The 19,112-nt window shown below is 37.3% G+C and overlaps 1 protein-coding gene across 1 annotated transcript; it reads right to left on the bottom strand.

Moving 5' to 3' along the window:
• Positions 1-229: 229 nt before the first annotated feature.
• CASC1 (cancer susceptibility candidate 1) lies at positions 230-18,678 on the bottom strand. Its single transcript, XM_009583204.1, has 13 exons — positions 18,658-18,678; positions 17,349-17,450; positions 14,284-14,421; positions 12,173-12,319; positions 10,906-11,009; positions 9,177-9,456; positions 7,307-7,406; positions 4,859-5,025; positions 3,801-3,945; positions 2,776-2,990; positions 1,913-2,080; positions 1,562-1,675; positions 230-571 (listed from the first exon to the last, which is right to left on the bottom strand). The coding sequence occupies exons 1-13, from the start codon at positions 18,676-18,678 to the stop codon at positions 296-298; spliced, it is 1,977 nt and encodes a 658-aa protein (XP_009581499.1). The 3' UTR covers positions 230-295.
• Between the last annotated feature and the right edge of the window lie 434 nt (positions 18,679-19,112).

Raw genomic sequence — 19,112 nt, 5'->3', positions numbered from 1 at the left:
AAATTCTTGCCCCCTCTTCTGACAAAAGTAATCTTTACAAGTACTTAAAAGGGTATCAGTTCCATTCAGGTTTACAATAAAACAGTTAGTAATTTTGAACATAGCTAACAATAAATGACTAAGTGGTCTAGCCACAAGAGAATAAAGAACTTATTTTGCTTTAACAAAAATAAAATGTTTGCATTTTAGTCATTGAAGCTGTTCCAATGATTTGAATAGAAAAGGATTCAAGACTTGAAATGTAACTTTATTGAAAGCTTTTGGTAATAAAGTTTTAAAGGAAAGCATGCAGTATTTAAGAGTATGTTAAAACTCTTGTAGCAAGTAGTAGCTGATATACAACATCAATAAACAAGAAGCTAGCTGTTTCCACTTTATCAATTGCTTCTTTGCTGGCAAAGTCCTTAAGCATATGGTAAAGTGTGGAGTGAAATTCAGAATCTTCTTCTAGCTCTTCTGAAAAAGCTTCACTGGTTTCAGTGATCTTGAGCTTTTGTGCTTTCTGACCATTAAACATGTAAAGAGACCAGTCTTTGTCTATGACAGAATCTGCTTGAAGATGCTCACTTACCTATTGCAGAAAAAAATGCGCTGTAAGATGAAGCCTGTGACACTGACAATATAAATTCCAGTATGGTATACTCATGAGTGTAACACAGAAACAAAACCAAGGTGCTGCTTTGAACCCCTAAAACAACATTAGCTCTCTGTGCCGAAGAGACTCTGTACCAGGTACTGTATCAACACCAAAATCTTCCATCTAGTTTGCCTGTGTAAAATGCAAGGTTTGACCACTCCAGCTGCTGCTCCTGACTCCTGTGGACAGAGTAGCTAGGTGCAACAGGCATCATTTGTTTTAGTTCTTGCTTCTGGGATTAAGTATTACGCTAAATATTTGTATGTCACATGCCTTTAACTCAAGAGAGTGGGAGAGCTTCTCAAAATTTCAACAGTGTGGTATGTTCTGTGTCTACAACCACAACTGGGAGTACTTTTCTGTCTGTCTGGGAGAAGTTTTAACCATCTGTGTTCTAATTCACAGATGGAAACAAATCAATGCTTAAGTTGCTTATTCCCCCTTTTACAGTAGGCAACAAATGAGACCCCATATGGACAAGAAGAAATTTCCAGATATTAATTATAAAACTTGCAGATCAGATTGCTATTCAGAGGATGCCTACAACAGGATACTTCATGACAATCAGCATCCAGCTGCATCACCCCAGCTTTGGCTAAAGCGTCAATAGCTGACCTGTCAGTTACACATCCTAGCAGCTTAGCAAGTGTCTTTGTTACTGTGGTGTGTGTCCCCTTAGAGGTCTCACAAATGCATGAGCTGCGCAGCAGTGGAGAAGCAGGCTCTGAAGTTTTACTGACACACACTGAGCACTGCCAAGTAGTCAACCCCAAACCTTAAAACTGCTGCACTAAGAGCGTAGGCAGGGGTTGAAGACAATGTTTGAGATGAGTATAACTTATAGAAGTTAATTGTTTCTGTCTCTTTAACTGTGATAGAGTTCTGTGCTGGTTTTCTCTAGAAGTTTAGTCTAAATCCACAAACCTTGAACACTACTTGCTCTTGACCTGCTTCTAGATTCCACTTGCTCCAGGCAAAAGCAAAAGCAGATGCAACCAGTGCCATCTGTTGATATGCCCTAATTTCTGCTACAGCAGCCTGTAATGCAAAAGTACAAGTTAGAAAATATATATATCATTCAGTCTATACAAATATTCTGTGTTATACAAATGTAAGAAAAAAGCTTGCTTTAACCATAATCCGCTGGCTAAGCTGGCAGAACATTTGTGTGCTTGCCACCTGATTCTGCACAACAGGTCTTCATACAAGAAAATGTTACCCAAGTGAAAAATAGATGGAAAAAACAAAAGGAAAACCATCCACTCTTGCACTCACCTTCTTGTTCACAGAGACATACTTGTAAGAATACTCTCCTGGGAAAATATTCACACCAGCTTTTTTCAAAACTGCTCTTAGGTCAACTGGACTTATCCATTTTCCTGTGACATGGGAAAGCACATCCTTCTCTTCCACCAGTACTGAAGACAACATACACTGATTACCCTGTTGTACAAACCAGGGAAAACGCAACTTACCGGTCATGAAAGCTCTTTTCTGCTTCAGGCATCAAATACTAGTATCTTTGCTACTCTGGATATCCCATACAGTATCTACCACTCTGGGCTGTAAACTTTCATTCATGTATCCTGAAGAAAGCCACTTTTCAGAAATGATGCTGGTCTACTGGCCCATGCTTATGCTCATACTGATGCTTTTAAAATCATGTCTGTTACTGAACTGATTTATATAGCAATAAGCATACGGATAATCATGCGTAACTTGAACCTTTAGAAGGAACAAGTAGCATTAGTAGTCGGTTGCTTGAAATGCTTTTATTTCTCTTGGTATAGTTGGGAGGAGAGAGGAGCAATTTTTAAGTCTCTAGCTGGTGAGAGAGTCTTGAATTCAGCAAGGCAGTATCAGTACCAAAGCACTTACTGGAATTTTGCAGAACAATCATACAGATGCTTTCTTCTGACCAGCTCACAGAAAATAACTGAAATTAAATCACCCGTACTGTTCCTTACAGTGCTTGGAAAGGAAGAGATCCTCCTTCATTTTCACCGGCACAGATTCAAATGTGAGATTCAAATGGCTCTTGTGGAAGCATCCCAAGTTCTTAATAAAGGACACTGTAATAATTCTGTATTTTTTTTAAAATCTGCAACTGTTTTATAAAAAAAAATTATTTACAGTACCTTAATTTGTATCTGAATTGTTGCAAAGACTGTAGTAACTATAAGTAGAGCTTCGTCTGTGCCAGTAGGTCGCAATTCCCATGCCTGATATGGCATGTTGAGATGAGCATCCTGGAGAAGTGCGATTGTATAAAAGGCACCCATCTCAAAGGTGATACTCTTTTCTTGTGTTTCGTACATTATGTTGCTGATGCCATCAGTTCTCCACTGTTGGCCTTTACAAAAGGGATGCAAAAATGCAAAGATGTGTATGTAAAGCTTCTGCTTGTGAGATGTGCTGGAGAAGAATGAGTTAGCAAAGACATCCTAAGTTAACTAACATTCACAGTTAAGATAAAATATTATGCACAAAATAAAGAGAATTCATTTAAGGCAAAAACTCCCCTCATTTTAATTGTCTTTATGTACAAGATTGGGCTAATTTTGACAGGAAAGCTTCTCCTTCATCTCAAAAGAAATACAAATATTAATGTAACTGTCATTTCTTACTTGCTATATAGCAGTCCACAAGCTCATTTTCAAGTATAACTTCAAACATTAAGGCTTTTTAATATGTTCTACTCTCTTTCATGAATGTCAAGTCAGAGATATTTTGTATTTATGTAATAACTGGAATATCACATTTGGTTTTTAACATTTAATTTTCATATTATAACTTAATACTAATACATGTAGTTAGGAGCTAATTTGGCTCAAAGTGGACTTTACATGGCTGCACCCTAGCAAAACTTGATTTGTGGTATACAGTTGTACTACTCCCCATTAAATGGTGTGTATTATTTTCCATTCATATTAAAAAGCTACAGTAAAAAGCCTCAAGGAGCAGTCCATTATTAGATACGATGCAGAAGCCAAATCTAACAAAAAAAAAAAAACAACCCCAAATCAATTAACACTGAAGTCCCCAGATTATTTCTGGGCTCTGAATTGGCTCTTATCTTTACAGCTGGACTCTGGAATTAGTCAAACTCAGGTATAAATTCCATTATTTAAACTTAAAATAAATTTATGTCCTAAGTTCGTACCTGCAGGATCCCATCGGGCTATCACAGGATCCTCAAAATACATCACATTGTCCAAAAGCCTAAGGGTTATCTGTAGTGGTGGATGTGTGGCATCTTCAGCCTCTTCTGGGGGATATGGGTATGCCTCCAATCCAACATCGAGTAACTTTGGCAAAATGGGAAAAGGACAGATAACATTTTTATTAGAAAATGCAGTAGCCTACTTTTTTTTTTTTCTTTAAGTCCGCCTAATCACCATTTAAAATTTATTAGTATTAATGGTTTGCTAATATTGCGCATTCCCAACTACAATGTTGAAGACAGTAGAAGGGTGACTACCAACAGGCCTTTGAACCCTTCACGTGCTGTCGACGGTACCCTTAAGGCAGTGCCACACAGTAGGCATAGTCACAGTCTCCAAAAAAACCAAGAGCACCTGAGAGGCAAAAGCAGACATAATTCCACTTTGTCAAAGGGAATGAAAAAGGTCACGTGTGACTAGTAATGCAGGTCTGTGTGCTCGGCTGGGAATGAAGATCCTGTGCCTCTCGATCTGCCCACAGCCCCGCTTTCTTAGTTTGTATGGGAAATTCACTTATTAAAGGTTTCCAGCTTCACAGTAAAAACTGTGAGGTAGGTTAGTGCTGCATCAGGCTCCATGAGTGGGAAAACTAGAGCACATTGGCTACAGTCCTCAAATATCTTGCAGAACCTGGAATTGAATTGGCAGTAATTTTATAACCACCCTTCTTTAAGTGTACCTTTCACATATGAAAAACTAAGAACTTCTATCTTTGCTTTTACTTTGGCCAAGAGCATTTTCTAGCACAACGATCTGTTCTAGCCATGCTGATGAGCACCGACTGAGCACACACCTCTCTAAGTGCAGGCTGACCTGTTCCCCCCAGCTGCTCCAAAAATTGGCCAAGTGTAATTGAAAAATGATTTGAAAACTTGGTCCTTTCGTTTGCTCTCAAGAAACCCTGTACGCTACATATGTACAGGGGCGACACACCTCAGGAACAGCTCTTCAAGGATGACAGAGGACTGCATGGGGTGTAATCTCTCTCCTCACTCACCTCCACCATACTCCAGTCCTTAATTTGTTTGACCTGAGGTGGAAGCTGCAGTACGTCAATGTGGTACACACCACCCACTGGTACAAACTGTTGCAAATCAACAATGTTTTCATCAGTTATCGCCTCTTCTTTTTCATTCGTCTCTTCCTGCATCAGTGGATCCTGAACTAAAAAATAGCCAAACAGCATGAGTTAACTTGCTGCTTAAACTAAGACACTGAAATTTCCCAGTTTTATTTCTCACTTTTGCACAAAAAGCCCATGTGCTTGAAGTGCTTTATACTCTGCAGCATTTCAGCACCATCTACTGGTGTTCCCCAAATCTTTTAACAATTAATTGAAATGTGGGGAAAGAAAGACGGCTGGACAATGAAAAGCACTTCTTGTTTGGTACTGAGCTTGTTAACAGACTAATCTCTGCTCTAACTTTGTAGTCAATTCAAAGATACATATGAATAACGTTTTACCGACAAAATGAGTCATCATTAATCGCAGAAGAATTTCACAAGTATACAATACAGTAGATTCTGGACAGGTTTAGTAAGATTGTGTTGGTATGACAAGAAATGAGGCAAATAAAAAGACATAAGGCACCTACAGGTCATGTGCTGAAGGTGAAAGACCAGTGATATTTATGAAGAGCAAGAAGGATTTAACATGAACAAAATTTTCAGATAACAAAGATGATAATTCATATTTTTCTATGCATAATAATGTATATATTACATATATGTATGAATTTAAGTTTTAATTAATTGGAAAATGTTATTAGACGGCATCAATGCCATGGACAAAAATGCCTAGAAATATTTTCTTTAAAAAAAAAAACAAAAACAAAACAATCAAGCCTACATAAAAAACATTGCACCGGATGTTACAGAAGGAGGATGGAAGTTACTGTTGACAGGGATCAAGAAAAAATGTTCAATACTGTAAAAACAGCTACTGTAAGTGTTTTGAAATTTGCTTTTAGAGAATGACATAATCTCAAAAAATGACAAATATTTATATAACCTGTCTTCAAACTTTTTAAAAAACAAATGAAAATGGTGTTAATTTTATAATGTCAGATTTAGTTGCATTATGCAGAGGTTTTATTCTACTGTATTCACACAACAACATAATGTCCCTTTGCAGTTATTCCCAGCAAAAAAATTACAGGAAGTAAAAACCATTTTACTATCAGCCACAGTGATAGCTTGCACTTTAACTTGCTTTTTAAAATAATAATACAAAAATATTTAAGTGTTTTCTAAACAAAACTATTCATTCTCCCAAGCTAAACTAACTTCTTAACACTGGTACAATGAAGTTAAATCCAGAGAACTGCAGTAGTTCTCGCTCTTTTCCCTATTGTTGCATTCCTGGTTTTTATCTCTCATCTACCTGGCTGCCGGTTTTCACTGAATTTGTGGTAACTGAGTATCCTTTCAAACTCTATTCTGAAAAGTGAATAGGTTTGCAAATCATTAGCATGCCATAGTTTCAAAAGCCTTTTCTCCTTATTAAAGCAGCTAAAGAAGCTTGAAGACATTCAGGTATAGTAGTAAACTTCTGTGCACATACATTTCACCTAATACTACAGTAGGGATTTTCAAAGCCTTACCGAAATAAAATAGCAAATTCCTCCAAATGAAGCCCAAGTTCTTCATATTCTCTTGAAACCCACCTTGTTTGGTGGGTGGTCTTTAGGGTCTAGTCTGACAACTGGTTGCTTGGACTGTGCTCAGCAGAAAGTGTTGTGGGGTGGGGTCTGGGTTTTTTCCACAACAAGGAAAAGGCTGTACAGTTCAGCTAAACGTTGCTGAATAGTTTGCAGTTGTTTTATTTGAGACAGTACTACAAGAAAACTCACTCATTAAACCAAAGGACACCACAACACTGAAGAAATTTGTAACTTAACTTATGTGGGACAGATGATAAACAGTTTTAGTTCCTAGAATTACGCCCTCTTTTAACAAAGTGTATCAGCATGTATCTCGCCTTAAGCACACATTTAAGTAATATTCAGTAATATCTACACTACCTGAGTGCCTACCGTTATACACATTTGAATAATTTTTTTCTGAGAAAGTCAATCTCACCAGACAGCCTGGCAGATCCATAAAGATTGTGTGTCTCACCCATAAACATACATAAACATACGCATAATAATACACAAATGTAAATAAACATAATAAACATGTACATGAACATAAACACAAATAATAAGTAAATTAAAATAAGTGAGGGGACAAAATCCATTTTCCTATCTGTCTTATCTTCTCCCTGCATTTAACAATCATTAATAGAAATGTCAACAAAACTCAAGTGTTATCAAAACATCAATATATTTATAAACTTTGTTCCATTTTGCATAGAGATCTATATCACCATGTCTCCATATATAAAATAAAATATTTAGAACAAGTACTTTTGTAATGCTGCACATAAAAACTAACCGAATACCTTGTGATGGTATGTCCAAGATTTCTGATTTCTTCTCAATTTCCTCCTCTGTCTCATTTATATCAGCTATGCTATTGCTGTTTTCTTTGAATGAGATACTCTATATAAAAAGCAAAAGACATTTTTTCTTTAGTCGGAGACAGACACAAAAAAGAAGAGGGTATCACCTCCTCCAAGGAGGCCCAAGGAGAAAGAGTACAGTTCCACTCCTCCAGCAACATTTGCACCAACCTTGCTACAGGGTCAAGGTTTGAGGAGAAATCATTTCTACCTAGATAGCAAAAATAGTTTTGATTAAAAGTACTCTCCAACTTTGGAACCGGATATATAAATAGAGATAAACATAAAATAATTACTTCATTTCCACAGCAAATTCCATCTCGATCTCCCCAAGTACCACACAAGCACTTAATCTTTTTAGCAGTGTGGGCACTCAAAAATTATGTTTATGCTGACTTTACAGCTAGAAGAGTGACACAAAGAAAACTTAAGCCAATGTTGAATCCAAAGCCGTACCGAAACTCTGCCAAAACCCCCACTTGCAGTCTTAGCCTGTGCCTTGCCCATGATACTTATTCCCTTTCTCACACTGTTTTCTATTTTCAAAACATTACCCTAGATTTCCAACCCAGATACGAACTCATCCCTGTCACAGCAGACTCCTCTGGAAGCACAGCGGTAGACAAATGGCAATTCAGTGTCCAAGCCATCCCTCTGGAGGCACAGGCGCCTCCTGTACCCTGTGCTGTGCCTGCCACTGCGTGGGAAGAACACACGTCTCCTGAAACAGGACAGAAAGTGAGGGGAAAGAAGTGTTTACGCACATAAACGTGGGGGAACTCAAGGCAGAGCCAGACAGGAGGAGAGACTGCAGTAGCTGAGAGAAGTGGAGTCTTCAGAGGGAATAGGAAAATTCACAAAACGGGATTGAGAGAAAGAGAGTAAGAGCTGGGAAAGAAAAAGAGAAGGAATGAAATGAGGAGCTTGAAGAAAGTCTGAAAAATGTAGGTGAAAACTGGCAAAAGACAAGATTTGTCATACAAGACAGAAAAAAGGAACCAAGAAAAACGGGATTTCAGGCACTGATTCACTACAAAGGTTCCGGGGACTGAAAAGGAAAAAGGCAAAGGTTGTTGCTCCAAACATATTAAGGCGGCATAAAACATGATGTTTCACAGTTATTTGTGCAGAAATTTTAGACAGAGAACCCGAGTCATTTACCTGCAGGTCATAGAAAGTGAAAAACCCAAACCCAGTAAGGAAAATACAAACCCAAGCAACCTCCACAATATCTAAAGCCAACACACTCCATTGAAGAGTGTTGATGAAGAGAATCCAGCAGCCAGAAGCAGTATCGGGAAAGCCCTCTACTGGCAAAGCTTCAGCATACAGACACGGAGCAGCCAAGTAACTGCACTTGAACTGAATCCTATTCTGCACGCTGCAAATTTTCCTAATATTGGATTCCTGCAGTGATTTTATGGGGCTGTCAGTTTCTCAGAAGCAGAATCTGGACATACATCACAGATTTATGGAAATATCTTACAACAGCACCTGACGTTCCTCATGGCTTGATTCTACTCTTAAACTGCCAACCAAATGCCAACTCACGCACGTCAACTGCGTGGCAACTACCACACCCTGTCCAAGCTTCCCTTTCTACCTTCTGTATGACAATCCTTGGTCATCCATCCTTCCATTCCCTTGAGAAGATCTATGGCACAGTATTAACACAAGTTGCCTTTTTCTATAAAACGTTTAAGAACCTGGCTCGCTCAGGCATAGTCACATTAAGAAGCTGTTAGACTGTGAGTCGGCCTCGAGTAACAGCAGCATTGCAGAACATCCTTTTGCAGGATTTTTCACCTACCTTTCTCCCATCAGAACATGTTTCTTCTTCAGTGGGCATGTTGGGCTCTTTTCTGACTGTCTTTTCCTCTTCTTCTGGTTCTTCTACATTGTCTTTTGAATGCTGAGTTAACTCTTTGCTATCTAAGACTTCTAGTTTTGGCACACTCTGACAGTGCAGCCAAAGTGGAGATACATGGTCATAATAAGTATGCAATATGCGAACAGCAACACTGCTCATAGCCAGTGACTTTGGAAGATCAAATCCATGCTGTGTATCATAAAATATGTGATTTTTGAACCTGTAAATAACAGTTACAAAAAATTACATTCCCTAGTAAGATTGGCAGCATTTATTGTTATATTTCTTCGTAAGTATTCAAATTGATGTTTTACACTAAAAGTTACCTAAATTCTCTTTTGTCACATTGCACAGTCTAAGAAATAGAGAGGAATGTCATGATACGCTTCCTGTCTTGTACTGACAGCTGTCTGTAAGCCCCTCCAGAAAAGCTGTAACTGCATTAAAGGGATCAGGAGCTGCAAAAATAACGGTCCCGATAGGATGACAAGGAGGCAGAATCAGACGGCAGCTCTTCTACACAGTACATTCCTGGTAAAACAGACTAATTTAATGGGCCAATTCCTACATAGGTGAAGTTACCGGCTGTCTGCGTTACATCAGTCTCAGCATCTTCCACATAAAATCCAAAGAGATACACAGACGTAAAGGTAATTTGGATGATCAACAGTATTACACAGCCACCGAACTTTGTGAGTGTAGGAAACAGGCTAAGAGCAGCATAGGAGGCCAACTTGCATCAAGTCAAGTATCTAACCTGTGAATTTGGGTTCTTTCATCAGATACGGAAGTTTCTTGCTCATTGCAATTCCCGGCCAACCAAACCCGGAACAATTCAAATAATACTTATTTTCTGATAAGATCAGCTAGTCACACATTCTAAAAATCTTCTAGTAAAGCAACTAGAAGATTTTCTTGGTTGAAAAATTTAAGTGCATCTCTAAGCTGACCAAAAGGCTTTAAGACTAACCCAAATGGGCTCTTCCTGCAGGTCAGTCTGACATTGCTCAGGACCCAGCCTTCTAGTTATCTTAGCAAAGCTTGCAGCAAGAGGTCCTTATCAAGGCAAATTTTACCAATTTATTCCTCATATTTGCAGAGTGGGAGTAGGAAGTGCACTCAAAAGTCTTGTTTTGAAAAATATATCAGTTAAATGGTAATCTAATAAAAAAACCATCTTAGATTCAGAAGCCACTATGGAGGATATTCCAGGCTCTAGAATCCTTTATCTAACAGAGAACTGAGCACAAAGCATCATTCACTGCTTTGCAAGAAACTGTAACAGCTTAGAAATTATTTTAATGCATCAGCAAGAAACATTACTTTCAGAAGAATTTCAATTCTCTGCATGAGTTTTATTGTTTTCCTTTAAAAATTGTTCTGGCAGTAACAGGGTTCTTCTGTAGCATCTTAAGAAACAAAATTTATATATATATCTTTTTATACATTTATCTACATATATAAAACACTCCTGTTCCTTGAATAAAACTCTGATGTAACCAGTACCTTCCTTAGCAACAGGTTGGTATGAAATCCATCAGTTGAGAGTCCGTAGAACAAAAGCTATTCGACATGAAAAAGACTATGAGAAACTGGTTCTTGGTGTTTACTTGACTTGGGTAGACAGGGCCAGGCCTCATTTCAAATTAAGAATTTCAGTATGCTGTACCTTGCTTTCTTCTTCAGATTGGCCCAAATACAAAAAGTAACATTTTTATCCTTTATGACTGCCTGCATATTTCCAGTGTCAGAATCTTCATACATACTAGCTGTCTACAAAGAAAAAGCAGATTAAATCATGTTTTCTTCTTATTTACTTTGATTTACTTACATTTACACTGGAATAAATAAGAAAAGACATGTAGGAATAAAAATATACCAGACCAAGCTCAAGTATGTTGCATTTATGTAGTAAAACATAACAGTTATAGACTCAAATCTCTTTGTTAAATTTTGAACTATGTTCTTTTTCTTCCTCTGACTTCATCAATTCTGTCAGTCAAAATTCCGTCAAATATGGGATCTTTCATTATTCATTATCCCTTTCAATGGTACTGCCTATCTCCCTTAATCATGTGCCCACAGAAATACTTCTCAGGACAAGTTTAAAAAAAAAAAAAAAAAAAAAAAAGACTTACTGAGCAATAAAGCACAGCCCACAGCCTAGCCCACAGCCACTGCACAGATTATTTTATATTTTTGTCAATATACAACTTGTGAAATAATGATTACATTAGGAGTTTAATTGTAAAGACGATCAAGAATTTCACATTTCTTAATTTGCAGAGGTTTTGACTGTGAACAAACATACAACTGGTTCACTATTTGCTTTACTTCTTTTCCTTTTTTTGTTTCCTCTAGCAATATTCTTTTGCTAAACATACTTACATATATGATTAATATACTTAAATAGCAAGCAAGATCACTACCTAGACAACCAGAAAACTGATTCCCAAGTACATTTTCATTTTCTTGATTAAATATTCTTTAGTCTTGCCAAGATCTGCTTAAAAATATTTTAGTCATATTAACTTGTATTTAAAAATGTGTACAAGCTAACCTTATGACCTGCTTTTCATATTTGCAATTTTTTGTACAGTCAACTAACTTTAATTTAAATCGAGACAAAATAGGAAACAAATTTCATACAGCGCCCCTTGTTTTCAACGTCTCCAAATCTCACAAAATGTCACAATAATTTAATATTAAATGTCTTAGTGATGAGAATTTCCTCTCTAAAGTTAAGATTTGAAGACATACAAGTCTGGTATCTGCTATACACAAGATTTGGAAACTCAAATACTAACTTTGGAAACTGAAATACTCATCTCTGACAATTTAAGAACAAACAAAACCAACCATCACAACAAGACACTTGTAGCTAACCTTATGTGCATTGGGCATATTACAACTTTTAAGTAGTAAATCTTACTTACTTTAAGCAGGTGTTCTGTTGCTCCATTGTACTTCTGATGAAGTAGATTCTGCAATTCCAGAATAGATTCCTGGTACTGCACTGTTTCTTTTTCTGTTATCTCATTTGGTGGTGTGTCCAATAAAATAAACTGCAACTTCTCAATTAACTAGAAGACATTATATGTGGGAAAAGTATCTCTGTTTTGACACCACCTGTAATATACTGTGTGTTCTGTCATAAAAAATGAGGCAAACTTGCTTCCTTTGTACCTAAACACATGTTGGTCGCAGAAATAATCTTTTTCTATTCTATCTCTAGAAATTGTGTTAAGCCAGCACTATCAGATAGACAGTCAACCATGCAAAGTGCTGGAAATTCCAGGGTCAAGTCTGCCTTTCTTCATTCCTCTAGTCCAATTCCTTCATTCCTTAACCTGTGGGCTGTGAAATCTTAGCTTATGAAATAGATCATTTATTGAACCAGTTGGTCATATGAAGAAAATTTTGGTCAAAAATTAGTTTTAATTAAAAGCTTACAGCTTTATTTTGGAACCATATTTTCTATAGTAATAATCTCAACTACGAAATCTTAAAAAAAAAAAATAGGAAGACATACAGCAATCACATTTTAATTCTCAGAACAATCTTTAGCGTGAAGTTTGGAGCTCTGTCATTACATTGTTGTCTTCCACTACATGCTTGTATAGAACTAAAAAATTCCTAGCTAGCAAAAGCGACCTGCAGCACTGAGATGAAGGGAGGGTCAGATTACATTTTATGCCTCCCTTCAGACTTGCCAGACTCTTCCTCCTCTTAGCCTGTGGAATCGCAGTGTTACTGCTCGTTAAAGGTGTGGCAAAGCAGCAGCCGAATTGTAACTACTACTGTCTTTTTTGCACCTTTAACATGGTCTACCTTGATAGTGAGGTGGTCCCTGTCAACTCTGAACTGCTGATCTACACGATCTCACAGTTCAGTGTGTTTAACAGTTTCCTCTAAAAACATGTAGAACAGGAAGGAAATGCTCAAGTGTTTCAAACCAAGAGAAGACAGACAACCTTTTTGACATCACCTTGCATTTCCAGTAGGGGCGAAACAAAAATGCCTATGTTCTAGTATCACATAATACTCTGCTGAGCATACAGTGCAAGGTAGTACACGTTCACAGGGCCTGAAGTAGCTGTAACTGCTTCCGTGTCGGATGGGAAACACAGAGCGGGGGGAGGAAGTGTGTTTGTGGGAAAGACATGACAGCAGGGAGAAGAGTGGTGAGAAGGAACGGAAGTGGGCAACTGCCAGGCTTTTTGCTTGGGTTGCAGTGTAGAAGAGGAATGGAGGAGTAATCTGTTGAAATTCTTGGAAAGGACCGGCACATTCCCCACTGTCTCAGAAAAAGGCAATATGCAGAAAGTGAAAATTGCAGCACCTCGCAAGCATTGCAAGATAGGAAATCTAACGCTCGGAACCAAACCAGCCCAATGAAAGTTGTATTACGCATGCGACTTTCACCCCCAATTTCTGGAAGACCCCATTTAACTTTCTGAAAAACACTATAAAGTTAGCATAAATGAAAATAAAATCTTACATTTACAGAGCAGCCACAAATTGCTTAAAATTGCCTCACAAACCGTCAATGGTTGGTGGCTTGCATTTTGGGAACTCCTGCTCTTACATGACACTTTACTGGCTGTAAGTGTTACACAATAAGGCTGCTGTCCACTGAAGCATCTATATACGACACAAGCTTATATGTTCTGGCTCAAGACTGTTTAAAGGGTACACAGCAGGGAAGATGGATGTTGGAATACTAGAGCTCAGTGTAGAAACATTACACACAAATCCCTTAAATGCACTGCATATTTAAAGTCAATAGTCACCTTTTTTAGAGTTAACAGTAAATCGGTAATTAAAAAAATGTAAAAACTGAAGAAAAACAGCTGGGTTTTGAAGGCTATAGCCAATTTCAGTCATTCGGCCGCAAAAAAAAAAAAAAAAAAAAAAAAAAAAAAAAAAAAAAAAAGAAAAAAAAAGAAAAAAAAAGAAAAAAAAAGAAAAAAAAAGAAAAGGGGAGGGGGCTGTTAAGGATATGTTCTGGTAAATTTAAACTAAAAAATACCATTTTAGCACTTACATTTAGCACTTGTTCTCCCTTCTCCATCACAAGTTGAATGTCCTCATTTTGATCTTCACGCCATAAACTCATGAAAGTATTTATTTCCTGCAGTACAGTTGGGTCAGGACTTCCATCACAACTGAGGTAATGCTCCCACTACAGAAAATGTTCAAAGAAAAGTAGATATGAGCATGTGGTGCAAATGACTATCATTATTACAAGAAAAAGGAGGATTCTGAAAGACAAATACATTGCAGTGATACATTCACACCTGCATCTAAATAGGACTGTAGCACCACCTGGCTTATCACTATGCCAGAAAAAAATGGTTTACCCTGATATTAATGTGTTAAGATCCTTCTGCCCACCTAACATTTGCTGTTCATACTTACTCATTTATCAGTGGTTTCTGTTCTGCTAGGTAGAGCTTGCATGTCTACAAAACGAATGAATTCAGCACCTGCCACAAATGAGGGGCTGAAAGAATAAATGACTGAGAACATAAATGAGGAACCAGTGCAGGTGGAAGAGGCAGATGGTTCTCAAACCAGATACTGCCAACAAAACTGAAAAGTCCCACGCTGGCAATAAAGCTGCTTAAGAGCCTTCTACTCCAACATGTTTATTTCTCCTTTCTCTGCTTCTGAAGGAGATTTCCTCCTCCTCACCAGCACCAATTCAGCTGTTACAGAAACCTCTGGTGGGAATGTGAAGTCCTAGATTTTTTTTTTTTTTTTTGAATAATTTTATTTTCAAATCAATTATTGGTCATTCTTATAGGTGGGGGAGTCAAAAAAAAAATCTGCACCAGGCTAAACCCACTTAACTCTATATATGAGCTTAACATTGGCTCATGGGATCAATTTATCACCTCTAATGTAATTTTTTTCATCCATATAGTAAGATATTAAGGAAACATTGCCGCCCTGTTTACTGTGAAGATTAATAATGCAATGTTACTGAAGAATGCATTACAATGTAAAATGGATCTTTTAAAGCAAAAGCGCTTGTATAATTGCATTCCCAACCACTTCCATAACCACTCCTACTGACTTCAAAAAAAGCAATAATAGGTGAGTGCTCAGTGCACTGAAAACTCCTGTATAAAAGACTGATCAGTCTTCAGTAATTAAAACATTTTATTTCTTTTTTTTTTACATCTTTGCACTTAAAAGAGACCTTCAGTTTCATCACCAGGAAAGCACATCCTTAAGAATAACAGCACTTGCTCTTTGAGAAAAAGGATAAATTCAATGAAAATTTGTATGCGTATCTGTTAATCTGAATTGAAATTGTTCAGAATTGTTCAGGACATGGAAACTCAGCATTTGGTATTATATATTTCTTTTGCCCTAAATATTCTTAACAACAGACTAATGCAAACTCTAGTATTTCCCATAATCTACCAGTATTTTATTTGAAGATTTATTTTTAAAATAATAGTTCCATTTTGCCATTGCTTTTCAAAACAAAAAAATTCTTGTTTCTCCTTCCAAGAAATACTCTTCAGAAACATCCATAAACAACTGTCACCTTTCAAAATGACTGACAGATTCTCTTGTTCACAAGAATAATAAAGTCAGAGCTTGTCACCAACTGAAAAAGGTAACAAACATCATCCAAAGGTATCAAGACGTAACTGCGAAGTTCTCATGCCGCACCCTTGTGGCAACGAATGCTAAGGGTACAGTGGAAGAGTGTAACCAGTGTGCCTGGGACTGACTGTTCCCTCTGCAGGGCTCCTGAGGCCATGTCTGAAGTGCTGTATCCAGTTTTGGGTCCCTCAATACAAGAGAAAGAGTGGTAAATTGGAGAGTCCAGAGGAGGGATGTTAAGATGGTTAGGGTACTGGAGAAAATGACACACAAGGAAAGGCTGAGCTTTGTTTGTCTGGAGAGGACTAACAAAGCTAAGGGAGGAGATAATTAGAATCTACCAGTACCTAGAGAGGGGCTACAGAGAAGACAGAGGCAAACTTTCCTCAGATGTGCACAGGGTGGATGTGACATGACAATTAGGCAATGATCACAAGCTGTTACAAGGGAAATGCCAATTGGATTTGAAGAAAAACTGTTACAGTGAGAGTGGTAGAGCTGCCAAAAAGGTTGCTTAGAGATACTGTGGTATCCCCATCCTTAGAAATTTTCAAAACCCAACTGAGCACCTTGATCTAACTTCAGAGTTTGCCCTGCTTTGTGCAGGAGGTTGAACTATATGAATTTCAGAAGTCCCTTCTAACGTGACTTATCCTATGATTCTAAATTTGTTCCACAGAGGCTTTATAAAGGATTAAGCGATATGCAAGACAAAGAGAAAATCCTGGTGTCCACAAGTTTTTTTAACCTTACTTGGAACCAAACTGACCAAATCTCATATCAGACTGTTACTGAATGATGTTTCTGCAAGACGGATTCACAAGAGTGAAATGTTCTGCTAGTGTATTTCCATAACTTACTATTTAAAATTTAACTTTACAGGCATATAGTTCTATTGGGTGATGATTCAACCACCATGTATGTCACCCTAAACTGCAGACGTTAACTCTTAGCTGCATTTTCACATATTTCCAGCCCTGATATCTGACCAAGATTTGTACCATGTCCTTCAAAGTTTTGGCCAACTGTCTCCGAATGATGACGTGTGATATCCAGGAACCACTGGAACAAATGTCAACTGTCTCAAATTCTACAAAAATATTTTTAAGCCCTGGTAGAGCTTTTTTTTATGGAATGTTTAAAAGTAGAATGAATTAAACAAATAGAAAAGGAAGGACAAATACCAGAACATCTGAAACTGCAATTCCTCTTGACTGCTGGGGTAAGCTGCGGGGCCCTAATACCTTGATCAGCCAGACAGGCTTCTCTTTGCCAATGTTTCTTTTCTGTGTACACCAAAGTATAGAAGACAGAGGAGAGTGAGGATGGCCAGTTACTACCTTGAGATGGAACTTGAAATGCAGTCATAGCACACACTTAAGCTCAAGAAATGGAAGCATTTCTGGATTCTGTAATAGAGACAGAGCCTAAAGTCTCTTCATTGTCAAACCTCTACAACACTGAGCGGATTTTGGAAAGAAAGCTTACCTTTGCATGTGCTCTATCATCTGTTTTCCACTGCTGTGCGGACAAAAACTTCCGTTCCAGTGAATGAAGTTCTGCTAGTTCAAATTCCCTTCGTTCTCGATCCTGGTTATATATCAGAGGAGTTAAATATTTGGTTTACTACTTAGAATTATTTTATATAAAAGAAAAAAATTTAGGATATTTGAATGAGTTATCATTTAAACAAATCCAAACACTGGTAACTTGCTTTTTTATGAAACATTTAATTGAGAAGACTGCAGCAGTTCACAATATGTTATTGTCATTACATTAGTTGCTGAGCCATATGATAAACATAATGTGTCACAAGATTGTTAACCTCTCACTTGAACAATTTCCATATCATCATCCTGGAACTACCTCTAATGAGAGCTGATGAAAAATGTAAGCATATGTTGGAAAAATGTGTGCAAGATGATTTATTTTTTCCTTATAATTTCTATTATTTTAAATTTATCTTCTCTCTAGGGGCAAAATTCTGGGAAGGACAAGAGGCACAGGCAAGAGTGACTTTTTTCTGGGGGGGGGGAAATAAAATGTTGTACATCTCCTTTTTTTTTTTTTCTTTTAAACACAAAAATATTTAGATATTGCCAATCAGTTTTTGTTCTGAATTCCATTCGTCTTAGAAAAATAAACATACATATTCAAATACACACACACACACATATATATACACGCACACATACAAATCACTGCATCTGTCCTAATATGTAATCACTTCTAGAATTTATACCAAAATTTTCCTGCCACAACTGTACCAAATGTAATTATGGGGAGCATAAAAAATATATCCAATTGAAAGTATAGTGCAAATGGAAAAAAAAGAAGTATTTATTCAAACTAGAGTATCACATATCCCAAAAGTTATTTAACCACAGCATCTTTATGTATCAAAAACAGGCAAGACTATCTTGTCTCAGAGAATTTTTCTGAATCAAAGCAATACTAAGCCAAATATTGGCTTCGTGAAAGAATACTATAGAAAAAAATTTAGCACCATTTCTCTTGACTTTACATGTAATGTGTTTTATTTAATTACTAGTCCAGCTCACTACCTTCTCAACTTGTGGGATCATACGCAAGAGTACCTTTCAGTGATTTGGCTAGATTTTTCATTATTAATTTTAATCTAGTGATGCTAGAAAATTTCCTCTGCATTGTTCCCAACACTAAGGACATAAGGAAATTCCTTTCCATTCTCACACTAAATTATTGATGTTTTACAGACCTTGTCACAAGTTTAGAAATAGGATTAGAATTTTTCAGTAACTATTGAGTATGAACTAACTTTTGCCTCAAGCTTTTCCATCTGCTCTTGTTCAATTCTCTCCCTTTCAAGTCGTGCTGCTTCTTCTTGTTGAGCTTGCAATCGGGCTTCCTCTGAGAAATATATCAAAAGCATAATTATATTTTGCTTAATAAAACCAGACAAATTATTTTCTTATTAGCTCTAATGGCAAAACAACCATAATAATGAGCAACACAAAGGTGTATCTTACATTGCGCAGAAATCTTCCAAATGAGACAAATTACTTTGAATGACAGTACTAAAACACACTATCTATGGCACTGGCCCTATCAGCCTGTGACAATAGAAGTGGAGACAAGGATGAACAAGCCCTCTTTTTCCCCTCAGAAACAGTGTCCTCTCCCTTTATCTACAGCTTGAACAGGCCCAGGTTCTTAATCCAATGTCTATGGTGAAACTGCCTGAGTGGTTCAGTCCCAAGGTAGTCTTGTCCT

This window comes from Fulmarus glacialis, unplaced genomic scaffold (assembly GCF_000690835.1).
Source record: "Fulmarus glacialis isolate BGI_N327 unplaced genomic scaffold, ASM69083v1 scaffold11358, whole genome shotgun sequence".
NCBI lineage: Eukaryota > Metazoa > Chordata > Aves > Procellariiformes > Procellariidae > Fulmarus > Fulmarus glacialis.
The sequence above is the reverse complement of the archived record's forward strand: the minus strand, read 5'-3'. Positions and strand labels throughout refer to the sequence as shown.